Source organism: Arachis hypogaea, chromosome 20, assembly GCF_003086295.3.
Source record: "Arachis hypogaea cultivar Tifrunner chromosome 20, arahy.Tifrunner.gnm2.J5K5, whole genome shotgun sequence".
Lineage (NCBI taxonomy): Eukaryota > Viridiplantae > Streptophyta > Magnoliopsida > Fabales > Fabaceae > Arachis > Arachis hypogaea.
Window position 1 is genome coordinate 96,884,765 of NC_092055.1, and position 26,160 is coordinate 96,910,924.

General features: G+C 39.5%; 1 protein-coding gene across 1 annotated transcript; it reads right to left on the reverse strand.

Annotated features, from left to right (window-relative positions):
* Positions 1 to 14,307: 14,307 nt before the first annotated feature.
* LOC112786033 (vacuolar protein sorting-associated protein 41 homolog) lies at positions 14,308 to 15,874 on the reverse strand. The gene is made up of 6 exons (XM_025829457.1): positions 15,713 to 15,874; positions 15,452 to 15,607; positions 15,311 to 15,373; positions 15,081 to 15,146; positions 14,536 to 14,738; positions 14,308 to 14,311 (listed from the first exon to the last, which is right to left on the reverse strand). The coding sequence occupies exons 1-6, from the start codon at positions 15,872 to 15,874 to the stop codon at positions 14,308 to 14,310; spliced, it is 654 nt and encodes a 217-aa protein (XP_025685242.1).
* Positions 15,875 to 26,160: the final 10,286 nt, after the last annotated feature.

Consider the following 26,160-nt stretch of genomic DNA (forward strand, 5'->3'; position numbering starts at 1 on the left):
ACATAGTTTTGCAATTTTGAGTTTTGGTTAACGAATTTGAGGTTTGATGGTTCTTATATGTTTATTGGATTGCCATTGTTGATTTTGTTCTTTTGTGGTTCATAGTTTTCATCATTTTCCCAATTTTTCCATGTTTTGTGATTATGCCCTTTATGTGTTTGATGAAATGCCAATTTTAATTATGGGGTAAATTTCCATCCCTTGGCTTGGGGAAATGAAATTATGGAATACTAGATTCAAAATGTCTGACATTTAGTGATAATTCTTGGGTTGTTAATTGTTATTGTTTCCACTAACGCTAGCTTCTTACTAAGGTAATTAGTAAGTTATCTAGAATTTGTGGATTAATGACAATTATACTAACTTGACCTATCCTTCGATGTTAAGGGTTGACTTAGTGAGATTAATCCATCATAATTATCATAGTTGTGGTTATGGCAAGGAAGGAATTCCATAACTTATCCCAAGTCAAGGTTCCATTTACGTTTTGAACCACATTTCCATCAATTTTGAGCCTTACTTGTTCTTATTACATGCAATTTTGATCGTTCTTTTATTTCTTCATTGCTTGCTTTAATCATTGAAAACCCCTTTTGATTCTCACAACCAATTTTATGCACTCTTAGGCATTAGTTCCTATGGAAGATGACCCAAGGTTTGATTACTCTCGGTTAATTTGAATTAAAAAATTTAAACTTTGATGGTGGGAGTTGGTTGCCAGTTTGGTCTATACTTGCAACAGAAGTTATTTTAAGTGGAAAAATCCAAACCAGTGTAAAATCCCTATCTATCAAGTCGAGAGTACATGCCTTTTTATAATTTTTGTTTGATTATGCCCTACTTTCATTATGTGAATTAATATGATCCTTTAATTTATGCTATTATGTTGTTAATATTTGTTTGATTAGGGAGTACATGCCTATCTTGTACCATTGTAATTATTATGGTGTTATTACTTTATATGTTCTTTTATCATTATATCTTCTTGAATGATCCTTTTCTTATGTATGTCTAAATAACATTGTCTGTAAATTAAACTGAGGAAATGATTCTTTGGTAACGGAAGGTGACCCCCAAAGACAAGATAATCGAGATGATTCTTCGGTAAGGGAAGGTGATCGAATCGAGATGATCCTTCAGTAACGGAATGTGATCCACAAACTTTTGGAAAACTTCGGTAAGGGAAGGGCACTCCCATCAATTTTATATAATAATATATCTTTGTTGACATAACTATGAAGGAATGATCTTTCTATAAGGGAAGGTGATAAACCCCAATTTTATAGTTTATCATATGCTAATTTAGGGTAGTTTTATCAACTATTCACACACTTATTCCTTCAAATTGTCATTTTTTTTATTCCTTTGTAATTGAGCTTGAATAATAAAAGCATAATTTCTTATGCTTAAATAGGTAGATTTTATTTCACTATTTTAATCCATTGGTGCCTTGATGTGTGCGTTCAAGTATTTCAGGTTATACTGGTCAAAAAAGGTATGGAAAGAGAAAAGGGAGCATGCTAGGATGAGGAATCATGAAGAAAATTAGAGCTTCGGACTTCTGCTATCTCGCGTACACAAGCATTCTGGCTACATACGTGACCAAGTCATGCACCTTCACGTACGCAACCATTCTGGCTGCCTACGCGACCTTGTTCGAGCATTCTCGCGTACGCGAGCATTCTAGCCGCGTAATCGAGCTGATAAAAATGTGCCTCATTAATGGGAGCACGTGACTCACGATTTTAGGGGGTTTTGGACCCCTTTCCAAGTCCAATCTAGTGCCAACTAAAGAGAAGAGGATGGGGGATCAACTAATATAGGAGACACAACATTCACAATAGGGTGGGAGAGTTTTGACATAGTTTTATGTTTATGTTTTTCTAGAGGAAGAATCTCTCATTTCGCTCTAGGGTTTAGTTTATTTTGATCATCTTTTGTTTAAAATTCTGAATTGGAACTTGTTAATTCTACTCCTACTGTCGTAATTTTAATTTATTTAGTTATAATTCTCCTTAGTTCTTTTGCTAGAGTTATGTTCTTCTCTTCTCCTTAGTCTCTTTTATTCCTCGTTTTTGTGAACCTTGTCAAATTTGAATTCACTTTAATGCATTGATGTTTTATATGTTTTATGGTTGTAGTTGAGTTGATATTATTGAATGTTGTTAGTTGGTAGCATTAATTTCTAGTTGATTTTGTAATTTCCCTATGTTTCCAACTAGTGCCCACCAAGTGTTTGACAAAATATTTTCACTAGTTATGAAGTAGTTTTCTTTAATCTTGGCCTAGATGAATGTGATTGAGTGATCTTGAGTCGTTGGGTCTAACTGAATTGATGAATTGGGGACCCTTAAAGTTGGTTATGTTAATATGTGGATAGTGTGAATAGTTTATTTGCTCTAGTTAGTTTTTATTTTAGATCTTTTTGATGCATGAGCTTATGGTTTCTGTTCATACACTGGGTCGAGCTATGTGACCCGGGTTGACTGAAGACAAGAGCAACTGAACTCTTAAGGTTGGACTGCCACTGATCTCTCCTTAAAGAGTTCGGTCAAATCGCCATGGAGGCCCAAGTAAGCCCAAACGAAGGAACGCAGCCCATTCTAAAGGCGGCTAAGCCCTAAAAGATAAGATGACTTCACTCAAAAATAAGATAAGATAAGATAACTTATCTTATCTAGAAAGGTTAGCTCACACCACTATAAATACACTAGAGCACCCAAGTATAACTCATACTCTGATTCTACACAAAAAACTTGCCTAAAGCACGTGCTAACTTAAGCATTGGAGTCTCTTGCAGGTACCACCACCCACCGGTGATCAAGGATCAGCGGCACCACCAGATCCAACAAGTCGGACACGACAGCTCCAGCCACAACAACATATCTCATCCGAGATTGACATTCAGTTTCAGGTAACCCTCGGAACATTGGCGCCGTTGTCAGGGAACCTGGAAGTCATCCCATTGTCATGGTGGATAACCTTGACAACGATCACAACTCCAGTTTGGAAGAAAGAACCACGCTTAAAAATATGGATGCCACATCAAAAGATATGCCTCAGACTAAGGGAGACAAGCAATCTCCAAACACCAAAATCTTAGATGCCCTCCGTGAATAGCAGAATCGCCTCAAACAGCTCGAATAGGAGTCCGAACATCAGCGGGAAGCTGAGAGAGACCTCCGGAGGGAAACGAGACGTCACCGAGAGCTAGAGGACAAACTCACAAAGCTCGAGGCAAATCTGAAAACCAAAACTACTCATTCCAGTCATGAAGATAACTCCCACAAGGATCAAGATCCATTCACTCAAGAGATCATGAAAACTAAAGTCCCAAAGGACTTTAAAGCTCCTGACATGACCCCATATGTTGGTACATCTGATCCAAGTCATCATCTCAGCAATTTCAGAAGTAGGATGTATCTCACAGACGCCTCAGATGCAATTTGATGCAAAGCTTTCCTAACTACCCTATCAAAAACAGTAATAAAGTGGTTCGACAGTTTACCTCCGAGATCAATCACAAGTTTCGACGACCTAGCCAAAAAGTTCCTCGCCAGGTTCTCCATCCAGAAGGACAAGACCAAACATGCCCTAAGCTTATTAGGAATTAAACAAGGAGATCAGGAAAGCCTCCGCAGCTACATGGAAAGGTTCAACAAAGCATGTCTCGATATACCAAGCCCCCCAACAGAAGCAGCCATCATGGGGCTCATTAACGGCCTGAGAGAGGGACCTTTTAGCCACTCAATATCCAAAAAACATCCAACGTCCCCGAACGAGATACAAGAATGGGCAGAAAAGTATATCAATATGGAGGAGAATTCTTGATTAGGAGAAACATCAAAATCCGGATTCTCCTACCCACCTCGAGATTAGGATAAAGAGTCTAGAAAAAAGGAGGATCAGCCTGCTGAGAAACCCCGAAAGTACCACAACTACACTCCGCTCAAAGTGTCACTTGTGGATGTGTACAGAGAGATATACAACACTGAAAAGATCCCGCCCCCTCGAATGATTAAACGTAAAAGAGGAGGAGGAGGAAATCAGACAGAGTATTGTGAATATCACCGAATCTATGGATATTCTACCAACGACTGCTTTGATCTAAAGAATGTCATTGAAAAACTTGCAAGAGAAGGGAGACTAGATCGGTTTTTAGATAATAAAATAGATGAGCCAAGAAAAAAAAGAAGGGATGAAGAGGTCGGACGAGTCGAACACCCACCTCACACTCCTGAAAGACATGTTCATATGATAAATGGGGATTCGCTGGAGGTGGGATCTCTAAGTCGTCACGCAAGAGACACCTCAAAGAGGTGTACCATGTTGGAGGAGGAGACAGGTCGGTAGACCTCCCCAATATCACCTTCACCCTAGAAGACTCCGTCGGCATCATCCTAGGGCATGATGACCCCATGGTCATTACCATAATACTGGCCAACGCCAACCTCCACAGGACACTAATTGACCAGGGAAGTTCCGTGGACATCTTGTTCAAATCCGCCTTCGACAAGCTCGGCCTACAAGAAAAAGAGCTCAGAGTGTATCCGAAAAGCTTGTTCGGATTGGGAGACACCCCAATTCAACCACTAGGATATATCTCCCTGCATACAACCTGTGGGAAAGGAAATTGGTCTAGGACGTTGAGTATAGACTATATTGTAGCCGACGTGAGCTCGGCCTACAACGCACTAATAGGTCAGACAACGTTAAACCAGCTCGCTGCCGTGGTCTCCACTCCACACCTATGCATGAAGTTCCCCACTGCGGAAGGGATTGCTACCATAAAAAGAGACCAGAAACTTGCATGACGTTGTTACAACGAAAGTCTGAACCTTAAAGGAGACCCCAGAGGGAAAGAAACCAACACTATAGAACTCAGGGGAATCCGAGCCCGCAAAGAACTCCGTCTTTAGCCAGAAGGTGAGACTCAAGACGTTCAAACTGGAGACGATCCAAGCAAAACAACAAATATAGGAGCAAATCTGAGAGAAGACTTAAAGGAACTGCTAATAAAGCTCCTAATTGACAATTCTGACCTCTTTGAATGGAAGGTCGCTGACATGCCTGGTATCGATCCCGGACTAATGTGCCACAAGTTAACCGTATACCCAGGGTCTCGACCAGTACAGCAAAAGCGTAGGAAGCTCGGTCCGGAAAGGTCGCAGGCTATAGAGGAGCAGGTACAGGCCTTGTTGGAGGTAGGGTTCATAAGGGAAGTAAAATACCCAGTATGGCTAGTCAATTTGGTGTTGGTCAAAAAGTCAAATGGGAAGTGGCGGATGTGCACTGATTACACCGACCTCAACAAAGCCTGCCCAAAGGATCCCTACCCACTCCCGAACATCGACACACTAGTCGACGATTCGTCAGGCTATCAATACCTCTCCTTCATGGACGCTTACTCAGGATACAACCAAATTCTAATGTATCAACACGACCAAGAGAAGACATCGTTCCTAACCCCAAAGGCAAACTATTGCTATATAGTTATGCCCTTCGGACTCAAGAACGCAGGGGCTACCTACCAAAGACTGATGAACAAAGTCTTCGCCGATCACATTGGAAAGCCAATGGAAGTTTATGTAGACGACATGCTGGTAAAAACGCAAAGTGAGGAATCGTTGTTACCCGACCTCGCTAAAGTGTTCGACACCATAAGAGAGCATGGCATGCGACTTAACCCCACAAAGTGCACCTTTGCAGCAGAAGCTGGTAAATTCCTAGGCTTCATGCTCACTCAAAGAGGAATCGAAGCAAATCCAGATAAGTGCCAGGCTATACTTCACATGAAAAGTCCGACCTGTGTCAAAGAGGTCCAGCAGCTTAATGGAAGACTAGTAGCTCTGTCTAGATTCCTAGCTGGATCAGCCTTAAGATCTCTCCCCTTCTATGCAAAATTAAGGAAGGGAAAGAGGTTCGAGTGGGCTCCAGAATGCGAACAAGCCTTCCAAGATTTCAAAAAATTTCTGGGGCAACCACCTGTCCTTACTCGACCTCGGGAAGGTGAAGAGCTCATACTATACCTCGCCGTAGGGAGACGGGCAATAGCCTCAGCGTTGCCCAGAGAGGACAAAAATGGGCAACAACCCATCTACTTGATCAGTAAGGCTCTACAAGGGGCTGAACTAAACTATCAAAAGATAGAAAAGTTTGCCTACGCTCTCATATTCACTTCTCGATGACTCTGACCATACTTTCAAGCTCACACCATCAGAGTACGGACCAACCAACCCAAAAGGTGATCTTACAGAAAACAGACTTAGCTGGAAGAATCCTACAATAGGCAGTGGAGTTGTTCGAATTCGACATCAAGTATGAAGCCCGGACAGCTATTAAACCCCAATACCTGGCCGACTTCATCGCAGAGTATACTGACACCATGGGCACCCCCCACAAAGCGGAGCCTTTATGTAGATGGCTCCTCAAACAAAGCCGGGAGTGGCGCAGGCGTTATTTTAGAGAGCGATCAGGGAACCCAAATCGAGCTATCCTTAAAGTTCGAATTTCCGGCCTCAAATAATCAAGCTGAATATGAAGCGGTACTAGTCGGTTTGAGGCTGGCTAGGGAAGTTGGAGCTCAAAGACTTACCATCTTTAGTGACTCCCAAGTAGTCACTTCGCAGATAGAAGGGAGCTATCAAGCTAAGTATCTGATGATCGAGTTTTGCTCGATGGTTTAGAATGTCTTTTCTAGAAATAAGAACTTCGTTGTAAGCATAGTTCTAAACCAACAAACAATTCCCACAACAAAAAATTGAGTTGTCACAAGTAACAAACCTCAAATGAAAATTAACCGGAGTATTTGGACTCTGGGTCGTCTCACAAGGAATTGCAATGAAGTGTATTCTTATTGGCTAAAAAGGGGTAAGGGTATGGAGATGGTGTATAGTGAGGTGGTTCTTGAGAGTAATTGTGTTTGAATAGTGGTGGTTCCATGTATGGTTCATATGGTTCACAAGATGGTTAGTATGGTGGATATGGGTTACGATCATATGGAGGTGTTTGGTGGTATGGGGCTTGTTTGTTGACAATCACAATAAGGGTCACCACATCCATTAGATTGATATGCATTAGGATGAGAGTTATACCCATAAGAATCCGGAGGTTGTTGTTGCCAAGAAGGTTGATCAATCCCTTGAGGCTCCTCCCATCTTTGATTGTTCCATCCTTGATGCACATCCTCATTGTAGCTCCCATTTCCTACAACATAATTGTAACCAAACTCATAGCCAAAGGGATGAGAATTCATAGTAACAAATAAAAACAAAAACTAACAAAAATAAGCAACAAAGTCCTAAAGCTAACAAAAACTAACAAATAAGCAAAAGGCAAACATATTCACAATATTCACAATAGCCAATAATGTAACACCATTGCAACTCCCCGGCAACGGCACCATTAATTTGATAGCAAAAATTTGTTGTCGGTCTAGAATTTCTATTATAAAAATAAGGACTTCGTTGTAAGCATAGCTCCAAACCAACAAACAATTCTCACATCAAATTAAATTGTGGTTTTGTCACATGTACAAACCCCAAATAAGAATTAACCGAAGTATTTAGACTCCGGGTCGTCTCAGAAGGAATTGCAATGAAGTGTTTAATTATTGGCTATGAAGATACAAGGGGGTTTTTGGTTGATAAGAGGGGGCAACAAAATAAATGACAAGAAAAGTAAATCAAACAAGTAACTAAAGAAAGCAAGTAATAAAGAGAGACATTCACGGCAAGTGTTGAGATCATAGGCTTTCTATCCTAGTCATGCAATGATTAATTCATCTTATTTAGTCAACTCCAACAAATACGGAGAAAGTCAAACAAGACTAATCAATCATACCACAATAATAACAAGAATTTATCTTATTACGTCATCTCCAACATTGGAAGAAGGTATCATATTATCTTCCATGAGAGAAAGTCTAATAAGACTAGCTAATCTCAATCCAAAAGTCCTAATCAATTTACTAATTAAATTAGCAAAAGATTAGCGTCAATGGAAACAATATTAGCTAACAACTCTAGATCACCAACATAAGTTGGGTTTTCATGACTCAAGATTGCCCAATTACTCTTTCCAAGCCAAGAATGCTCAAAATCTACTCTAAAGCCCAACCAAGCATTTTGTCAAACACTTGGTGGGTACAAAGGGAAAGCATGGTAAATGTGCAAGAATAATAAAATCTACCAACTACCAATTGCAAGAAAAGTAAATCAACAACTCAAATCATCAATAAAAGAACATCAAACATTAAATTTCATTAATGAAAGGATCCAAATCCAACAAAGGGATCATGAACATAAAAAAAGAGACATAAAAGTAAAATTGACAAGAGAACTAAGAAGAATAGATTAGTAGTAAAAGGAGAAACTAAATTAAAACAAGAATTAAAAGTTGGATTTAAGAAAATTAAACCTAAACTACCCTAAAATCTAGAGAGAGGAGAGAGCCTCTCTCTTTAGAATTCTATCCTAAAACATGATGAAAAACTAAACTATGACTACTTGGTTCATTCCCCCCTTCAATCCTTAGATTCAATAGCATCAGAAATGGGTTGGATTGGGCCCAAAATGAGCTATAAAATTGCTGGGGGCGATTTCTCTTTAGTGGGCCACGGACAGCATCGGCACACACGAGTACATGGCGCGTGCGCGCCCCTGAACGCAAAGTAACATATGGAAAATTTTATATCATTTTGAAGCCCGGGATGTTAGCTTTCCAACGCAACCGAAACCGCCTCATTTGGACCTCTGTAGCTCAAGTTATGGTCAATTGAGTGCGAAGAGGTCGGGCTTGATAGCGTTACGGTTCCTTCATTTCTTCATGAGTTCTCCCACTTTGTATGCTTTTCTCCTCACTTCTTCCATCCAATACTTGCCTTATGAACCTGAAATCACTCAACAAACATGTCAAGGCATCGAATGGAATTAAAGTGGATTAAATTTAGCTATTTTAAGGCTTAAAAAGCATGTTTTCACATTTAAGCACAAATCAAGGGAGAATTACAAAACCATGCTATTTCATTGAATAAATGTGAGAAAAGGTGATAAAATCTCCCAAATTAAGCACAAGATAAACCACAAAATCGGGGTTTATCAGTATCCCACTATGAAAAAGTACCTTGACAAAACCAAAGAACAGCTCGGACAATTTAAGGGATATGATGTCCGGCATATACCCCGAAAGCAGAATGCCCGGGCTGATGCACTCTCAAAACTAGCCAGCACCAAACCAGGGGGCAACAATAGAAACCTCATCCAAGAAACTCTCTGAAATCCATAAACCTTGGAGGAAGAGAAGATCCTAGCCATCTCAGGACAGGATCAAGGATGGATGACTCCCATAATTAACTACCTCAAGACAGAAACACTCCAAGCTGACAAAAAGGAGGCAAAGAGGCTAGTACGAGAAGCTCAATACTCCACCATAATACAAGATGTCCTGTATAAGAGAGGAATCTCCACACCCCTCCTAAAATCCTTCCCGACCTCCTCTACAAAGGAAGTTCTCGAAGAAGTCCATAGTGGCGCGTGTGGCAATCACCTTGGAGCACGAGCCCTTGCTAAAAAGGTACTCCGAGCTTGTTTCTACTGTCCGACCTTACAAAGGAAAGCAACAGAGTTTGTCAAGACATGTCCACCCTACCAGAAGCACGCGAACTTCTATATAGCTCCACCCGAGGAGCTCATCTGCGTTACTTCACCCTGGCCATTCACAAAATGGGGGCTTGACCTCCTTGGACCCTTCTCCTAGGGGTCCGGACAAGTCAAGTTCCTCATCGTAGGCATAGACTACTTCACAAAGTGGATTGAGGCAGATCCATTAGCTAGTGCCACAGCCCAAAGAAGTCAAAAATTTTTATACAGAAATATTATCACAAGATTTGGGGTCCCATGCTCCATCACCATAGATAATGGTACTCAATTCACTGACACAGGCTTTAGGAATCTGGTAGTTGATCTAAAAATCAAGCACCAGTTCACCTCTGTAGAGCACCCACAAGCCAATGGACAAGCAGAAGCCGCCAACAAAGTCATACTGGCCGGGTTGAAATGGAGGTTACAGGATGCCAAGGGAGCTTGGGCTGAAGAGCTCCCGCAAGTCCTATGGGAATATCGGACAACACCACACTCAACTACTGGGGAATCGCCATTCCGACTTGCTTACGGAATGGAGGCAATGATCCCTGTAGAGATAGAATAAGGATCTCCTAGAATGATCCTCTATAATGAATATACTAACTCCAAGGCTCAAAGGGAAGAGCTCGACCTACTTCCAGAAGTTCGAAAAAGAGTCTGGATTAAAGAGGAATCCCTAAAGCGTCAAATGGCTTTGAGATATAATCAGAAGGTAGTCCAGCGAAGCCTTACCACCAATGTTCTCATCTTAATCTGAAATGATATCAGAGCAGGTCAGTCAGGAGAAGGGAAGCTAGCAGCTAACTGGAAAGGACCATACCGAGTAACAGAAGTACTGGGAAAAGGTTACTACAAGGTGTCCGACCTCGAGGGACGAGAGCTACCCAGGTCATGGCACGCCTGTAATCTAAGAAGGTACTATAGTTAGAAAACAACAAAAGATCTTGGGTCAAGGTGCACTCTTTTTCCTGAAAAGGTTTGTTAATGAGGCGCCAGGCCAAGATCTAGATGGGTAAGCACTCATATGTATACACTCTTATTCATATTTCTATCTTTTATTATCATTTGGATAAATTTTTCAGATTCCCTAAAAAGTTTCTTACCAAGACGCATTAATCTAAGCTCATAAAATGTAAAAATTCATTGTCCGATTATGAAGAGGTCGGCAAGGTGAAAACCAAATTCATCATCCGATTACGAAGAGGTCGGCAAGGTGAAAACCAAATTCATCGTCCGATTACAAAGAAGTCGGTAAGGTGAAAGCGATAGAAGCAGATTAATGCAAGAAGTTATAAAAAGTTACCCATAAAAAGCGACCTGACGAGGTCTGACTAAAAACGGATTACTAAAAATAACTTAAGAAGGCCCGACAGAGAAGTCGGACCAAAGAAAGGATCACTAAAAAGGGACAAAGACACCTCCAAAAGGTCCGAGCTGCTTTGCTATAAAGGTACAAGTCTTGCAAAAAAGACACTACCTAGAAAGCAAAAGCACAAGTCGAAGACGGCGCTAAAAAGTCATCCAAACAAACTATAAAGAAAAGGTTCCTAATCGGAACACTACCTAAAATGTTGTTGGAATGTGACTAAAAAGCCCGGATAACGAAGTCCTACAGGTCAACGTCAGCCAAGAAAATGCGCAAACCACGATCTCAAAGAACAAGCCAGAAGGTTGAGAAACAACTTAAGGCTCAAAAGGGGAACAGCTCCGCTCAAACAAAGGAACAGGGGCTACAAGGAAGTCGATGACTAAAAAGGTTCTATAAGAACACTAAAACGTCATCGGACAAGTCAGCCCGAACACCGAAGGATTACCTCGCCCAAACAGAAAGCAAGGCATGATCCAAAAAGGCCAAAAATCCACACTGCAAAAGAGGTCAGACAGGAAAAATACCAAACTTCTATAAAAATCCACAAGAGTTGCAAAGTGATGATGAACATATCAGCAAAAGCATATCTATAATAAAGCATTTAAAGACTCAAAAAGCCACTACTGAAAAGCAGCCTCAGAGTTTAAAGTATTCTGTTTTGCAAAATAAGGTTGCTAAGAAAAGCAACCAAAAGTGTCAGAGAAAGTCAACCAAAGACTTACACAAAAAGTTCAAAAGTCCAAAAATCGGTCTATAATACAAGCACAAAAAAGTTACAAAGGATCTAAATTCTCTCCAATAGTAGCATCCTTGGCTGAAGGAGGAGGAGCGGTCGCGAGCGGGACGGCATCAACAGTTCTATCAGGTCGATTTAGGATCTGTACATCGGGATCCGAATCTGGCTGGTCGGCTTCAGAAGGGGCGGAAGAGGCTGAGGTAGCTGCGACCTTTCCTGGTGGCACAAAAGGAGGGCCTTCATCCTCATCATCAGGGGCAGGCACTATCTTTCCGTCCTCCACCACATTGTCCAAGCTAAAAAGAGTCAGGTTGAGCTCGAGAGCAAGAACTCGGACTTGGGCTTTCAAGTTCTCATATGCATCAGTCACACCACCCACCAGATGATCTTGGAGCTCAGCATAGTCAGCCTGGGTAGACTCAAGCCTCTCCTTAAACTCCAGCAGCTCGGTAGTCCGGGACTTCTCCTTCTCCAAATCCAGCTCCAGCTTAGCCACCCTAGCATCAAGTTCATCTTTCAAGCCCTTAATCCTGTCAAACTCAGCCTTGGCTTCTTCCATAAAAGCTTTAGTGGCACGAACAGGGGATTCCTTGATAACCCGGGAAAGGGCCGCCCCAACATTCGCCACTCGGATACTACTACTCACAACAAAATCAAGATGATGAAGAATTTACACATCATCCAGAGGAATACTATCGTATAGAGCAATTAGTTCAGTAGCAAAACCCACACCATCAAAGTCCTTGGCATTCATATCATAAGAAATAGCAGTTTTTTGGCGTTTTGGGGGAGAACCAGCTATAGTGGCAGCACCAGAAGATGGCCGAACTGGGTTAGAAGGAATCGTCCAGACTTGAGGATTCGAAATGATCTTCCTTGGCCCGGAAGCATCAGAAGTCGGCTGCTGCACCTGAGAAGACCCTTCCCCTGAAGCCTTTACCGACACGTTCTGTACAGCTGTCGCCTTTTTAGCCCTATGAAAGGCCTTCATGGAATTAGTGGACTTCACCATTTCTGAAAAAGGGAACCAGTGAAACAACATCACAAATCTATAAGAGATAAATCAGCAAATAAACAGAAGAAAGCTATTACAAAATGAAGTCGAACACTACCCAGTTCGGCACGAAGGAGGAAAAGATCTCCTAGAAACCTCTTCGTGTCTAGATGAGGAGGCTCTCCCCAGTTCTCATCTAAAACACCAACAACAGCTTGTTCTAACTCACTCAAGCTCTCCCAAGAGCTGGATCCTTTTGCCATGATAAAGGAAAGGTAGGTTCATAATTTTCATCTAAAAAGAAGGGCCGAGCTCCCTCAACAGCTCGGACCTTAAAGTAATAGTTCTTGAAGTCGCGAAAGGACTCATCACACATAGAAAAAACTTTCTTCCCTTGAGTTGCTCGGAAAGAAATCCAAGAGGCTTTCTTCTTAGCTACCCCAGGCTTTGTCAATACAAAAATAAAAAGAAAGAGAGTTTGGGTAGGTCGGACACCCAATTCCTGACACAACAGTTAGAAAATTTTTATGAAACCCCATGAGTTTGGATGGAGTTGAGAAGGGGCTACATTGCAAAACCACAACAGGTCGGTCTCGAAAGTGGTAAAAGGGATGGCGATATTCAACTGACTAAAAAAGTAGTCATTATGCATATGAAAATGGTCGTTCCCCCTGAGTCAAGGGAGGAAAACTAACCCTCTCCTCAGGGTCAGGTGAACGAATAAACACTACAAGAAAAACACCCATTCAGGTACACTTGAAAAGTGTAGCCAAAAGTGAAAAAAAATGAAAAGTGTAGCCAAAAGTGAAAAAAAATGATGCCTTAGGCTACGGCTACGCTTTTTGGGCTACGGCTATGCTTTTTGGGGTGATTCCTATTCGGCCGTTGCCTATTCTCAAAGGCTACGCTTTTCTGCACCAAGGGCTACGCTTTTGCCGTTTGGGAATAGGCTACGCTTTTCAAGTGATGCTGTCCAGGACCAAAGGCTACGTTTTTCAGCTTTCATTCTTCCAGAATAGGCTACGCTTTTCAAAGCTACTGCATCACTTGTAAAGCATAGCCACGTTGTATACCATAACTACTTTTTATAAGCGTAGCCTTAGGTCCCTCTTTTTTTTTATATACTATAGCTACTGTATATAAGTGTAGCCTTAGGTCTCGTTTTTTTTTTTTTCGCATACTATAGCTACTGTATATAAGTGTAGCCTTAGGCCTCGTTTTTTTTTTTTTTTTGTATACTATAGCTATTGTACATATAAATGTAGCCTTAGATCTTTTTTTCTGTATATATATATATATATATCTAATAATTATTAATACAACATAATAGTTAATATGATTACATGTATAAATGAGTTGAATATTACAAAATAAAAATAAATACATAATTATACTAAATAATTTCTTTATATAATAAAAATTGTCTCTAACCAAAATATATTTATAACATTGATCCAAAAGTACTAGAATGAAGTTAACTGTAAAAATTTATACAACTCAAGAGTATAATGCTGACTGCTATGTAGAAAAGGTAGCAGCATCTTTGGATCATAATCTGCATAGAGTTCTACCTATGCACATAAGACCAAAAAAACCAGATTATTGAATGTCATAAACAGTAACTTTTAATTGCATTCAGCAAATACAAACCATTATTCATGTTAAGCAGCACAATTGAAGCACATAATGAAGTAGCTGGATTATCACAAAGAAATGCATTACAAAAGCAGGGCATGGCTAGAGTCTGTTAAAACCTAAAAGGTTGCAAACACAAACTTTCAGCAATAAGGTTCACCTTAGCTCCCAAACAAAAGGAAGCCTGCAATGCGGATTTACTTCAAATAGTGAATGGAGATACAAATGTAAAAAGTATCTGCAGTCACACTTAACATCAGCATTTAGAAGTTGCTTCACAACTTCTTGTGGACTTATTAAGTCCCTATGCTGGATCAATAAAGGAACTGCACGCTTGCAATCCAACATCATCAATTGGACAACCTGAACAAGAAGCAAATGTAAACAAGTAACAGTCCATTTATCAGTTAATGAGAACAAAAACAAGATATAACATGAAAATATGTCCATCTTCAAGAAGAAGATCAATCTACTTTTTTAACCCTATAAATGTCTGAGAAATGTTCAATCTCAATCCACAACTATTGAAAACATGTTTGCTCAAGATTCTAATATATTACACTGAAGCTTGTAAATGAAACTCATCGGATGCTGCAATAGAATGCCAACAAAGATGAGAAATATGATTTTGAACATCAGAAAATACCACAAAATCATATAAAAACATGAAATTTGAAGATCAATTGCTACAAAGTATAATTTTACCTTTTCATGGATTGAATCTTGTAGGTTATATTTATCAATGAAATCAAAGAGTTCTGGTTTCATAAGCTGAAAATTTCAAATAAAAGAAAAAGAAAAAAGAAAAGGGAAGTGAATTAACAGTCAAAACAAAATAGATTAAAGACTATTTATCCTACTATCAAAGCATTTGAATGATATTTAATTAATTTAATAGCTACCTGAATACTGGAAAAATTAATCAAAAAATGTACATCAGCATAAAATGAAAATGCTTTATCATATTGCCCAGCAATAACATACAACTCTGCCAATGCCTAACAAAGAACAAGTACAAGTTAATGTCCAAAATGGTAAAAAAATTCAAAGAATAAAAATATAATAATCAGGCTAACCTCCTTGAGCGAATCGGTCATGGATGAAGTATTGAGCTGAGGTTTGATGGCTGAAATTACAGGTAATGCAGAATAAATTACAGATGGCCATGATTTCACAGTGGACAAGAGATCCTTATGATAAGATGAATTTGTAGCCAATGCCACAAGGGCAACCTGTAGAACCAAAATCAAAATCAAAGTTTTTGGTCCCACATCAGTTCAAAATACATACCACGTAAGCACATCAGTTTTGAAAGCGACTGCTTTGTTTTAGCCTACCTCATAAGCAGTATCACGTAGTCTAGGGTTTTCTGTTGGCATGTAAGGAACCAAATCAGGGAGTTGACGGAGGTGGGCAAAATGAAATACCCATCTGTCGAATACATTCCATCGGTAACTTAATAACAAATCACAAACTGCAAAAAAAACTACTAATGCCATGCAGTACCTCTCCCATGCTGAAGCTGATCCTCACAGCAACTTGGGACATAGAGAAGCTGCTTCACCATATTTTTGTTCCACAATCAAATGATCTAGGTACCTCGATCCTACCTGCAAAGATAGTAGTAAAAATGAAAATATAAGTCTTAATTAGCTAAAAATGAGCAAATTCTGTAGAAGGTAACAATTCATTGACCAAGACATGTAATACATGACATATGGTATGGCTTTTCTATAGAAACAAATATTAAAATGAGATGAAAAATAGAACACCAATCAAGCTTCAATATTAAAGAAATCAATTTTATACATGCAATGTTAATTAACTAAATGGGCAGATATAGAGATTGCATTTCATTTTCTTTTGAGCTTTCATCTTGAGTGTATAATATTATGTAGTGTTATTGGGAGCAAAATAAATTATGTAAAGTAAAAGATTTACTGAGAAACAGAACATTTGAAGAACCTTTAGATACATGCAATCAACATAAACAAGTGCCTTCAGCAGCATATATATGTATGTCCTTATTCCAGTTATGTTCTATGTTATTCTACATTTTTACACATCCAACTTTAATTATTATAAAAAGACTTGAAAAATCTCTACCTCATCAAGTAGTTCACTGCGTCCCTGACCAGATTCAACTGCAGCCAAAGCTTTTTCATGCCACCCATGCTGAAGAAGCCAATCAATATGATCTTCCATATCCCTGATTATTAAAATGTATCAACTTCTATCCAAATTTTAATTTACTATTTTTTACTCTGTATAGAATCTTATAGCACAAACTTCACATTTTAAACATAATATAAAGTATTTCAGAGAAGTTTGACCCAGGACAAACTTAGTTTGCTTTGACTTGAATGTTCAACAGTTCAAGTCCTTTGAGGGTAGTGATGAATGAAGTAATTTGCTCACAGTGCTAATGCCAATAACAGCTTACATTGAGTGAGGTGACAGAATCATCTAATCATTTTAATTTCTATGCAGAAGAACTATTCAATGCTTTTTTCTATACAGAAGCAATCTTGATTCATAGAATTATTCGTGACAGAAATATATTAAGGAATCTCGATTTTCTTGTCTTACCGGAGGTAATTAAGGAAGCAATAAAGAATCATAACCAATTAGTTCCATGTGATGGCAGCGACTGCATTTCATTTTTCTATTACCCAAACAAATATGGTTTAAAACAACAAGCAACCTCTACTCAATTTAGATTTTAGTAAACAATAATTGAATCACTTGAACTAAACCAAACTTTAGATTTCACTGATAACAGGAAATTAGTGTACCAAACCCCCAAATTAAAAACCCTAAATCGGAACCCTAAACCTCCAATTTCAGAACCAAATGAAAATCAATGCATACCTTCTAGACGATGGTGAGCACAGAGAGAACGATGATGCTAAGCACGCAGCGACGGTCGGCACAGAGACAACAAGGGTGAGATGCAACGGTGAGAGCAGAGACAACTAGGTTGAGCGGCGACAGTGAGGGCAGAAACGACGATGGTGACCAATGATGGTGAGAGCAGAGACTACGAAGGGATGGGGACTTGGAGTACAGTAGTAGATGAACGGTCTGGGCAGCGCGCTACGATCAGTGCAAGAGGGCGACTTGGAGCGACAGTCAGTGGTTAGTGGTGAGTGGTGTGTGGTGGTGAGTGGTGAGTGGGGGTCAGTGGTGACTGGGGTTTTCGATTTGCGATGCAGGAAGGTTTTCTTCGCGCGGTGAGTGGTAACGACGAGCTGAGGGTGATGACGAGCTGAGGGTTTTCTTTCTTCTAAAAGGGTGATCCACAAGCTGAGTGTGAGCTGAGGGTTTTCTTTGTGAAAGGTGAAATGGTTTTCTTCTCTTGGAGGGAAAATTTTCACTAAGTGTGAGCTGAGTGTGCGTCCTTATTACGCCAGAAAAAAGTTAAGAGGGAAAAAATTTAAAGTGTTAAGTTTTTATTTCTAGATACATTAGGCATCACTTTTAAAATGTACCCAAAACTTAATAAATAGGCTACCCTTTAAAAGCATTTCCTTTGATACGAAAAGTGAATCTATAGGTATCAATCTACGGCTACGCTTTATAAGTGATTTCTATAATACCTAAGGCTACACCTTTTAAATGATGCCACAATTGTGTATTCTTTTCTCTTATAAAAAGGCAACACGGAGAAAAGCGTATATTCATAAAATAGGCTACACTTTTCAAATGTAGTTTAAAAAAAGTGTGGCTGAATGGGTATTTTTCTTGTAGTGAAAATTCCTGCTAATTTAGAATTTTTATAAAAATATAATCGCGTTGGTAGTATAGTTTCTAAACCAACAGAGAATTCTTTCGTACAAAAATTTGGTTGTCACAAGTAACAAAACCCAATAAAAATAATAAACCAAAGTATTTAAACCTCGGGTCGTTTCTCAGGGAATTGCAGGGCAGTATGATTTATTATTGATTATGGAAAATGCGTATTTTTGGGTTTTTGAAATGTGGAACAAATAATTTAAATGGCAAGAAAAATAAATAAATTAATAATTAGAAAATCTCTTGGCAAGGTATAAGAACTCGAAATCATATCCGAGTTATCCTTATCAGGTGTGATGAAAATTGGATTCTGCTCCCACTTAGTTAACCCTTACTAAATAAAAGTAAGTCAAATGGACAAATTAACTTGATTCCTCAGTTCTAGTCAACTCCTAAAGAAAAACTAGCTTTAGAAGGGTCCAAATTAATCCGCAATTCACAAATCTCAATCAAACGCTGAGTCTGATAACTCAAGTGTTACCAATTACTTAACCAAAGCCAAAAAAGGAAAATAAATCTAAATTAAATTGAAAGCATCATAAATAGAATAAAATAATCATTAATCTAAAATACCTCAAATTGCATTAAATTGAAATTTAAATCTAACATGAAGAGTTCATAAACCAAATTGGCAACATAAAGTAATCAACAAAGGGAAAGAAATAAATCAAAATACTAGAATAAATCAAAGTAGAAGAGAAACTAAATTAAAGGAACATTGAACCTGGCATTGAAGTAATAACCATAAAATAAAAGGAATCCTAATCCTAAAACCTAAGAGAGAGGAGAGAGCCTCTCTCTCTAAAAGCTACATCTAAAACCTAAAATTGAATAATGAATGTTGTATATTGTTGGCTTCTGCGACTTGTTGTTCGATTCCCCCATTCTCTGGCTTATATTTTGTGTTTCTGGACTTGGAATTGGGCCGAAAAAGGGTCCTGAAATCGCTGGGGTAGTTTTCTGCAGATTTCTGTACGTGGCGTCTGTCACGCGAGCGCGTGGGTCACGCGTTCGCGTGGTCTGGAGTTTTTCCTTGTCACGCGTACGCGTTGGTCACGCGTACGCGTTATTTGTGTTCTGCTCAAGGAACGCGTCTGCATCAGTCACGCGTTCGCGTTGATGCCATTTCGCGCTAGGCACGCGTCCGCGTCATCCATGTGTACGCGTCGCTGCCTTTTCTTCAAAACTCCATTTTTGAGCTTTCCTTCTATTTTTGTATATTTTCTTTCTGTCCTCTAAGCCATTCCTGCCCTATGAGGCCTAAAAATACTTAACACACAAATCACGGCATCGAATGGTAATAAAGGCTAATTAAAATTAATACTTTTAAAGCATAGGAAACATGTTTTCACACTTATCACATAATAAGGAAGGAAAAGTAAAACCATGCAATTCATATGAATAAGTGATTGAAGAATTGATAAAAACATTCAATTGGAGCATAAGATGAATTATAAAATAGGGGTTTATCAACCTCCCCACCCTTAAACAATAGCATGTCCTCATGCTAAATCTAAGAGAAAGGGTAAAGTTAGAATGGTGGAATCTTATGCAATGTAATTTATTCTAAATGCAAGCTACCTAAATAAATCATGCAATTCTAATTACTATCCACTTGTATATATAGAGCTTTCATGTGGTTAGTTTGATTCATAATTATTCAAGAAATCATATATGCATAGCCAAACCTAAATCATGTTAAAGCACTTTCACAGTACAATTGAGTTGGGTTAAGATATTTCACAAACTTGCAAGACAATTAAATAATTAAATCCGGATATATGGAGATGAGCTATTGAACCCTCACTAGATTTGTGTTTACTCTCTATTCACTCAGCGTTTGAGGTTAATCACTCTATTCTTTTCTATTCATGCTTTCTAAAACTTTGTTCTTCATCTAACCAATCAACAAATATACAATGTATACATACAAACATCATGAGGTCTTTTCAAGGTTGTAATGGGGCCAAGGTAAAGGTAAGGATATATATATAAGGCTAAGTGAGCTATAAGTTGAATCCTTAATTAGTCTAAGATCTCACCTAATATATACATTCTCTATAAAAATTTAAAATTATCCTGGTTTGCCCAATTTTTTTCCACTTTTGTGTCACATACTCATGTACCAAGTTTATTTTGTTTGTACCTCCATGTGCATTGATTCTTTTATTAAACTTATCATTGGGGCAAATCTGTCCCCTTAAAAAAAATTTTTTTTGAAACATAAACATAACATTTTCAATGCACATAGTATTTTCATTTATTTTGGTTTCATTTGAGTATGCTCCCAAAATTCTGATTATTTTATTAATTTAATCCTTTCCTATCAACCCATGTTCCCATGTTTCCCCACACTTAGTGTGTATCCAAATTTCTATCTTAAGCTAACCAAGGATTCAACTTGGGATTTTTAATTTGTTTTTCTGCTTAAGGCTAGTAATGTGGTTATAGAACAAAGGGGATTAAAAGGTTCAAGGGGGCTAACAAAGGTGATGTAGGAAGTTGGCTTATTAGGGATAAGTGAGGAAAAATTCAAATTATGGCCTCAATCATATGCGGGTATGTATTTACATTCTATATTGGACATATAGATTGAAACAAGGTAAAGATTACAAGCATAGAAAAGAAGTGCGAAACACACAGGAATGAAATTTATGGTTGAATATGACCATACAGTTAAGCTAAAAAACTCACGAGTTATGTTTCTTTGGCTCAAAAATCATATATCAGTTATGTATGTCATGCAAGTAGAAATTAAGAGTTCCTATTATTCTTAATGTGAATCTTAGGATGGCTCTAAAAAAATTTAGTGATCTTCCTTGAAGAAATGTTGTTAACTAACTCACATTTGTTGCTATATATATACAGTGTGTGAATTATTGTGATTATGTTACACTAAAGTCTCTAGTTTACTCTTTTTTTTCTTTCCAATTAATCCAAATTATCGTATGCTAAAAAGGGTAAACTAAACTAATTAATCCATGTATTCTATATCACAACTTAATAAGCTAAAAGTGCAACTAAACTAGATATCTAAGATAAATATATAAACCCAACTACCCAAGGTGCAAAATGCAGAAATACAGTAAAAATACAGAAATATGTGCAAGTACTGGAAGATAAATAAGATAAGATGAAATAAAAATAAAAATAAAAATAAAAATATAGAAAAATAAGCAAAATAGGATAAAAAGAGAGTCTGAAAAGTGGTTCACCAAAATAAAGTTCGCCAGAGATGGCGACCTCCCCACACTTAAATAATAGCATCGTCCTCGATGCTCACTCAAGTTGGGTGTGCAGAAGTGTTATCTATGGAAGGATGTGCAGTAGGTGTCTCTGTGGTGGTTTGAGGCTTGCAGTCTGTATGAATGTCGGAGGGTCTGCCTGCTGAAGTGGAGGCTCTGTCTGCAGAGGGATCTCTGGATCAGCCGGCTGTATATGATGGGGCTCCTCATGGTGTGGCGCAGCCTGCTCAGGTCCTGCCTGCTCAGCCTCTGCATATGCCTCCTCCTCATGATCGTCCGCCTCCTCCTCAGATGGCTCAGAAGGGGTGTCAGGCTCGGAGGGGATGTCGTGGTGGCCAGATCGGATCATTAACTTTAAGTGCTCATAGCGTCGCTTGCTGCGACGCTCAGATCTCTCATATCGCCGCTGGTTGCGGCACTCCATCTGGTCCAACCGGTCAAATAAGTGATGCACGAGGTGGTAGATGGGCTCTGAAGCAGGTGAGGGTGCAATAGTGGTGGCTGGTGCAGTAGGGCCTGAAGGGACAGCAGAAGATGTGGCTGCCTCAGCAGAGTCAGTGAGAAAAGGAGGTCGGTAACCCAAAGCCTGAAACTTCCTGCTGTGAGGGATGATCTTCTTGCAGTCTGCTGCGGTTGGCTTTTTATCAGCAATATCCCAGGGCACCTCAGCTCGGCGGCCCAGCTGAGTAATCAAGTATGGTAAAGGGAGGGTACCTCTGATATGGACCCTGACCATGTAATATCGGATAAAGCGGGGAAGATATAAGTCTTTTCCCTCGATCACACACCATATGAGGGTAATCATAGCAGCTGGCACCTCTGTCTCATGAGTGCTCGGCATCACATAGTTACTCAGAATCTGCTGCCAAAGCCGAGCCTCATTATTCAGGTAGATAATCTTTATTCCTTTTGGGGCCACTGTGGATTTGCTCATGACCCATGGGATAGTAGGATCAATAGCTATGGTCCTCTTGACTGCGTCCCAGTCAAATCTCATGAATCGCATATCCTTCTCAGCTTTTTGGTAACCATCTGGCTGATCTGACTTAAACTGAAGTTGGAGGATTTCTTCAATGGCTTCCTCAATAACCAGTATCTGCTTACCTCTGAGTTGGACTGCATCCAGGGATGTTTTGAAGTAGTTGAAATAGAATTCTCTGACCCAGGATGAGTTGACTTCAGTCAATTTTCTTTCCAAGAAGAACCAGCCTCTCTGTTTAATTTGATCTGAAGTGTATTGTTTGAGTTCTTCTAGAATTTTGAGGGTCCTTTCCAGGTATAGGTTCCAAGAAGTAGCAAAAACTAGATACTTTAGCTCACAGTATCTGTTGCTAAACTTGACAGGGTCTGTGGCAGGCAGTAGCTGATCGGCCTTTTCCTGCGGGATAAAGTTATTTTCCCGCCAGGAATCATCATGAAGGATATCCAATATAGAGGTAGAGGATTCTCCTCTTTTCCTTTTGCTAGTGGTTGCTTTACCCTTTCCTTTACTTTTAGGGTTAGATATCCTGAAAAGCATAAATTTCAGGATACAGTTTAAGAACTAAAGCAGGAAAATAGGTAAACAAATAGGAATATATCAATAGAAGCATAGATTGGCAAAAGAGGAATAAAGTGGAAATGTAAGCATGAATTGAGTTAATTTGATGTAAAATTTTCGATTGTATTCAAGTTAAAAGTTGTAGAAGAGAAATCACAATCCAAAATCTTTGATGTGCGGAATTGTTTTTTAATTAGGAATAACACTAAACATGCCTTGAAGTGGTTTTAAAGTGGTTAGTTGAAAACTAAAAGTTAGAAAGTTAAAAATGGTTAAGAGTTAAAAGTAAAATTAAAGTCAGTGGCATGGTGTTGTGGTTCCCAATAACTAAAATTGCACAAATTTGAAAACAAGTAACTCAAATTCAAGTAAAAATTGCAGATTATTGATGATTAATCATTGAAAAGAATGGAAAAATTAAAGTGAATTCATCAATAATTTTATTTAATCAAATAAGAAAATCAGAAAGAATAAAAAAACTGGCCCTGCATTCATGAATTGCTTTGGTTAAAACATTTAGTGCAAATTAGAAAGTTTCAAAACTAATTCATGAATGGTAGTAAAGTGAAATAATATGTTGAAAAAAATTGGGCAGCATTTTGTCTAAAAATTGGACATTCTCGAGTAATAATCAACAGCAAAAAGAGTTCATATGATAATAAGGAAATGCAGAAAAGAGTAACAAGTAGTAATTCACAGGAATTCAAAATAAACAACTCAATCTGCATCAAAGAAAAGTAAAGAGCAGCATATGAACAGCATTATCATCACAGCATATTCGAAATTGTAAAACAGATTAAACAATTAACAAGAACAGTGCAATTATCAGGCCTAAATCCACTAACTACATCCTAGCTACCTACCCACCTAAAATCCACTACGATCATGCATCTCTAACTATCCTAATTTGAACATAATTCGAAAAACTAACTAACTAATCAACAGGAAAAAAGATTCAGTGTTTGGCGAAACCTGGTGGGCAGAGGAACAGAATTAGGGCACAGAGAGATGGTGTTGGTGGTGGTAGTGACGCGACGGCACTGGAAAGCAGCACGGTGGCGGTTCGGTGGGGGCAGTGGTGGCTGTGTGGTGGGTGTGGGTTTAAGGGGGTTATTGGGAAGGAAAGGAGAAGAAGAGGTGAGGAGGGGAGGGTTGGGAGCGTGGTGGCCGGTGGTTCAGGGCGGCAACAGTGATGGCAGTTCGGCAATGGGGCGGGGGTGTCGCGGAGAGGGAAGAATGGAGGGGAGAAAGAGGGAAGAAGAGAAGGGGGTGGTTCCAGCGAGGGTGGCGCGGCAGTTCTGGTCGGCGATAGTGGGGCGGCTCAGTGAGAGGTGGTGGTGATATGGTGGTTGGGGGAAGGAGAAGAGAGAGTGCAGAGGGGGTTTTGGGGGTGGGTTTTGGTATGCGAAAGGGGTATGGTTTCACGTGGGTTGGGGTTAGGGTATTTGAATCCACGTGAATGCATGGGGCACGCGATCCCGTGTTTAGGGCAAAAAGGGAATGACGTGAACGCATCATTGACGTGATCGCGTGGTTGAGGGATCATAAAGGTGACGCGTACGCGTGGGACACGCATACGCGTCGCTCAGATTTGTTCTAAACGCACAATTCCAGCGTCGTTTTGGCGCAACTCTCTGTTTCCAATCAGGGGGCAATGATTTCCATGCGACGCGTACGCGTCGCCCACACTTTCGCGTGGTATGTGTGATGTGAAAGTGACGCGAACGCGTGGCCCAAATTGTGCCTAATGCACCACAGCCGCATGATTCCAGCCCAACTTTCTGGGCGTTGGATTTTGACGCCGATTTGCAATCGACGCCGACGCGTGGCCCATGCGCACATGTGGGGTGTTTTTTTTATGCAGGATGCAAAATGCAATGATAGTGTGGATGCTATGGATAATTCCAGGTTCAATGAAAATAGAATAAAATAAAACTCAAAAACAAACAAAACGAAATAAAATCAAAATTGAAAAGGAACGATAATACCATGGTGGGTTGTCTCCCACCTAGCACTTTTAGTTAAAGTCCTTAAGTTGGACAATTGATGAGCTTCCTGCTATGGTGGCTTGTGCTTGAATTCATCCAAAAATCTCCACCACTGTTTGGAATGCCAACAGCCTCCGAAGTCCCAAACTAGGCATGTAAAGCCCTTGAGCAAATTCAAACAGGTTTTCAGGCTCCTGGGGTGTTGAATATCAGAATAGATTCCAGGATCCCATGCTGAATATCAGAATAGATTCCAAGATTCCAAACCTTGCTTTTATATCCGCCTTTGTCTCTATCTATATTTTTTCAGCTGGGCAGTTTGGAAGTTGAATTCTCACCAAGATGACCAAATATCTTCCGAAACCCATTCAATCGAACTCGAAACCAATCCTTACACTTCAAAGTGAAGCATGGAACCTCATTGAATCTTGCATACCAGCCTTGAGCATGAACCATTTCCCTTTTACTCTTAAAGCTGCAAACAACTCTAAGTTGGCCATCTGTTTCAAGCAAACCATATTCAAGTGGAAAAGTAAAGATAAAGGCTAAGGATTTTACCCACTTGAAAGTTGTATTGGATGGTAATGGCCTTGGAAAAGGTGTTTCCAGTGGTTTTGGAAGCTCTACTCCCTTGTATTCTTCTGTGAATTCTTCCACTTCCTTGCAAACTTCTTCAACTGCATCCACGTTTTGATCAAAGTCTTCGATATCTTCCTCATCACTCAAGTCATAATTTGGAGGTTGAGAGAAGTCTACCTCCGCATCATTTTCGTATTCACTTGGGGAAGATTCTTCAATCTCAGAGAATTTACTTGCGGATGCAAGTTCATTACTAGGAGGACTTGAATTGTGATTATCATTGTCAAGGAAACTCGCTTCTTGAGTTGTTCCGTCCAGTTCTTCATAAGACACCTGCTTTGGGGGCTGTGCACTATCCTCCTTAGCATCAATTGCAAATTTCTCAATGGAATTTTCCACAATTCTGGATTCCCATGGAGGTTCAGCATCTCCTAAATCTTCAACCAATTCTTCTTCTTTGATAATTTCAACTTCCTCCACTTGTTCTAGTACAAAATCATGCTCCTTACTGCCCATTGGAGTTTCTAGTATCTCCTTCATGCTGCGTTCTTCGTTAGATTGCCCACATGAAGCCATGGGGGTTCCTTGAGTGTCTGAATGTCAAGAAGGTAATCGATTAATCGCTTGCTCCAGTTGGT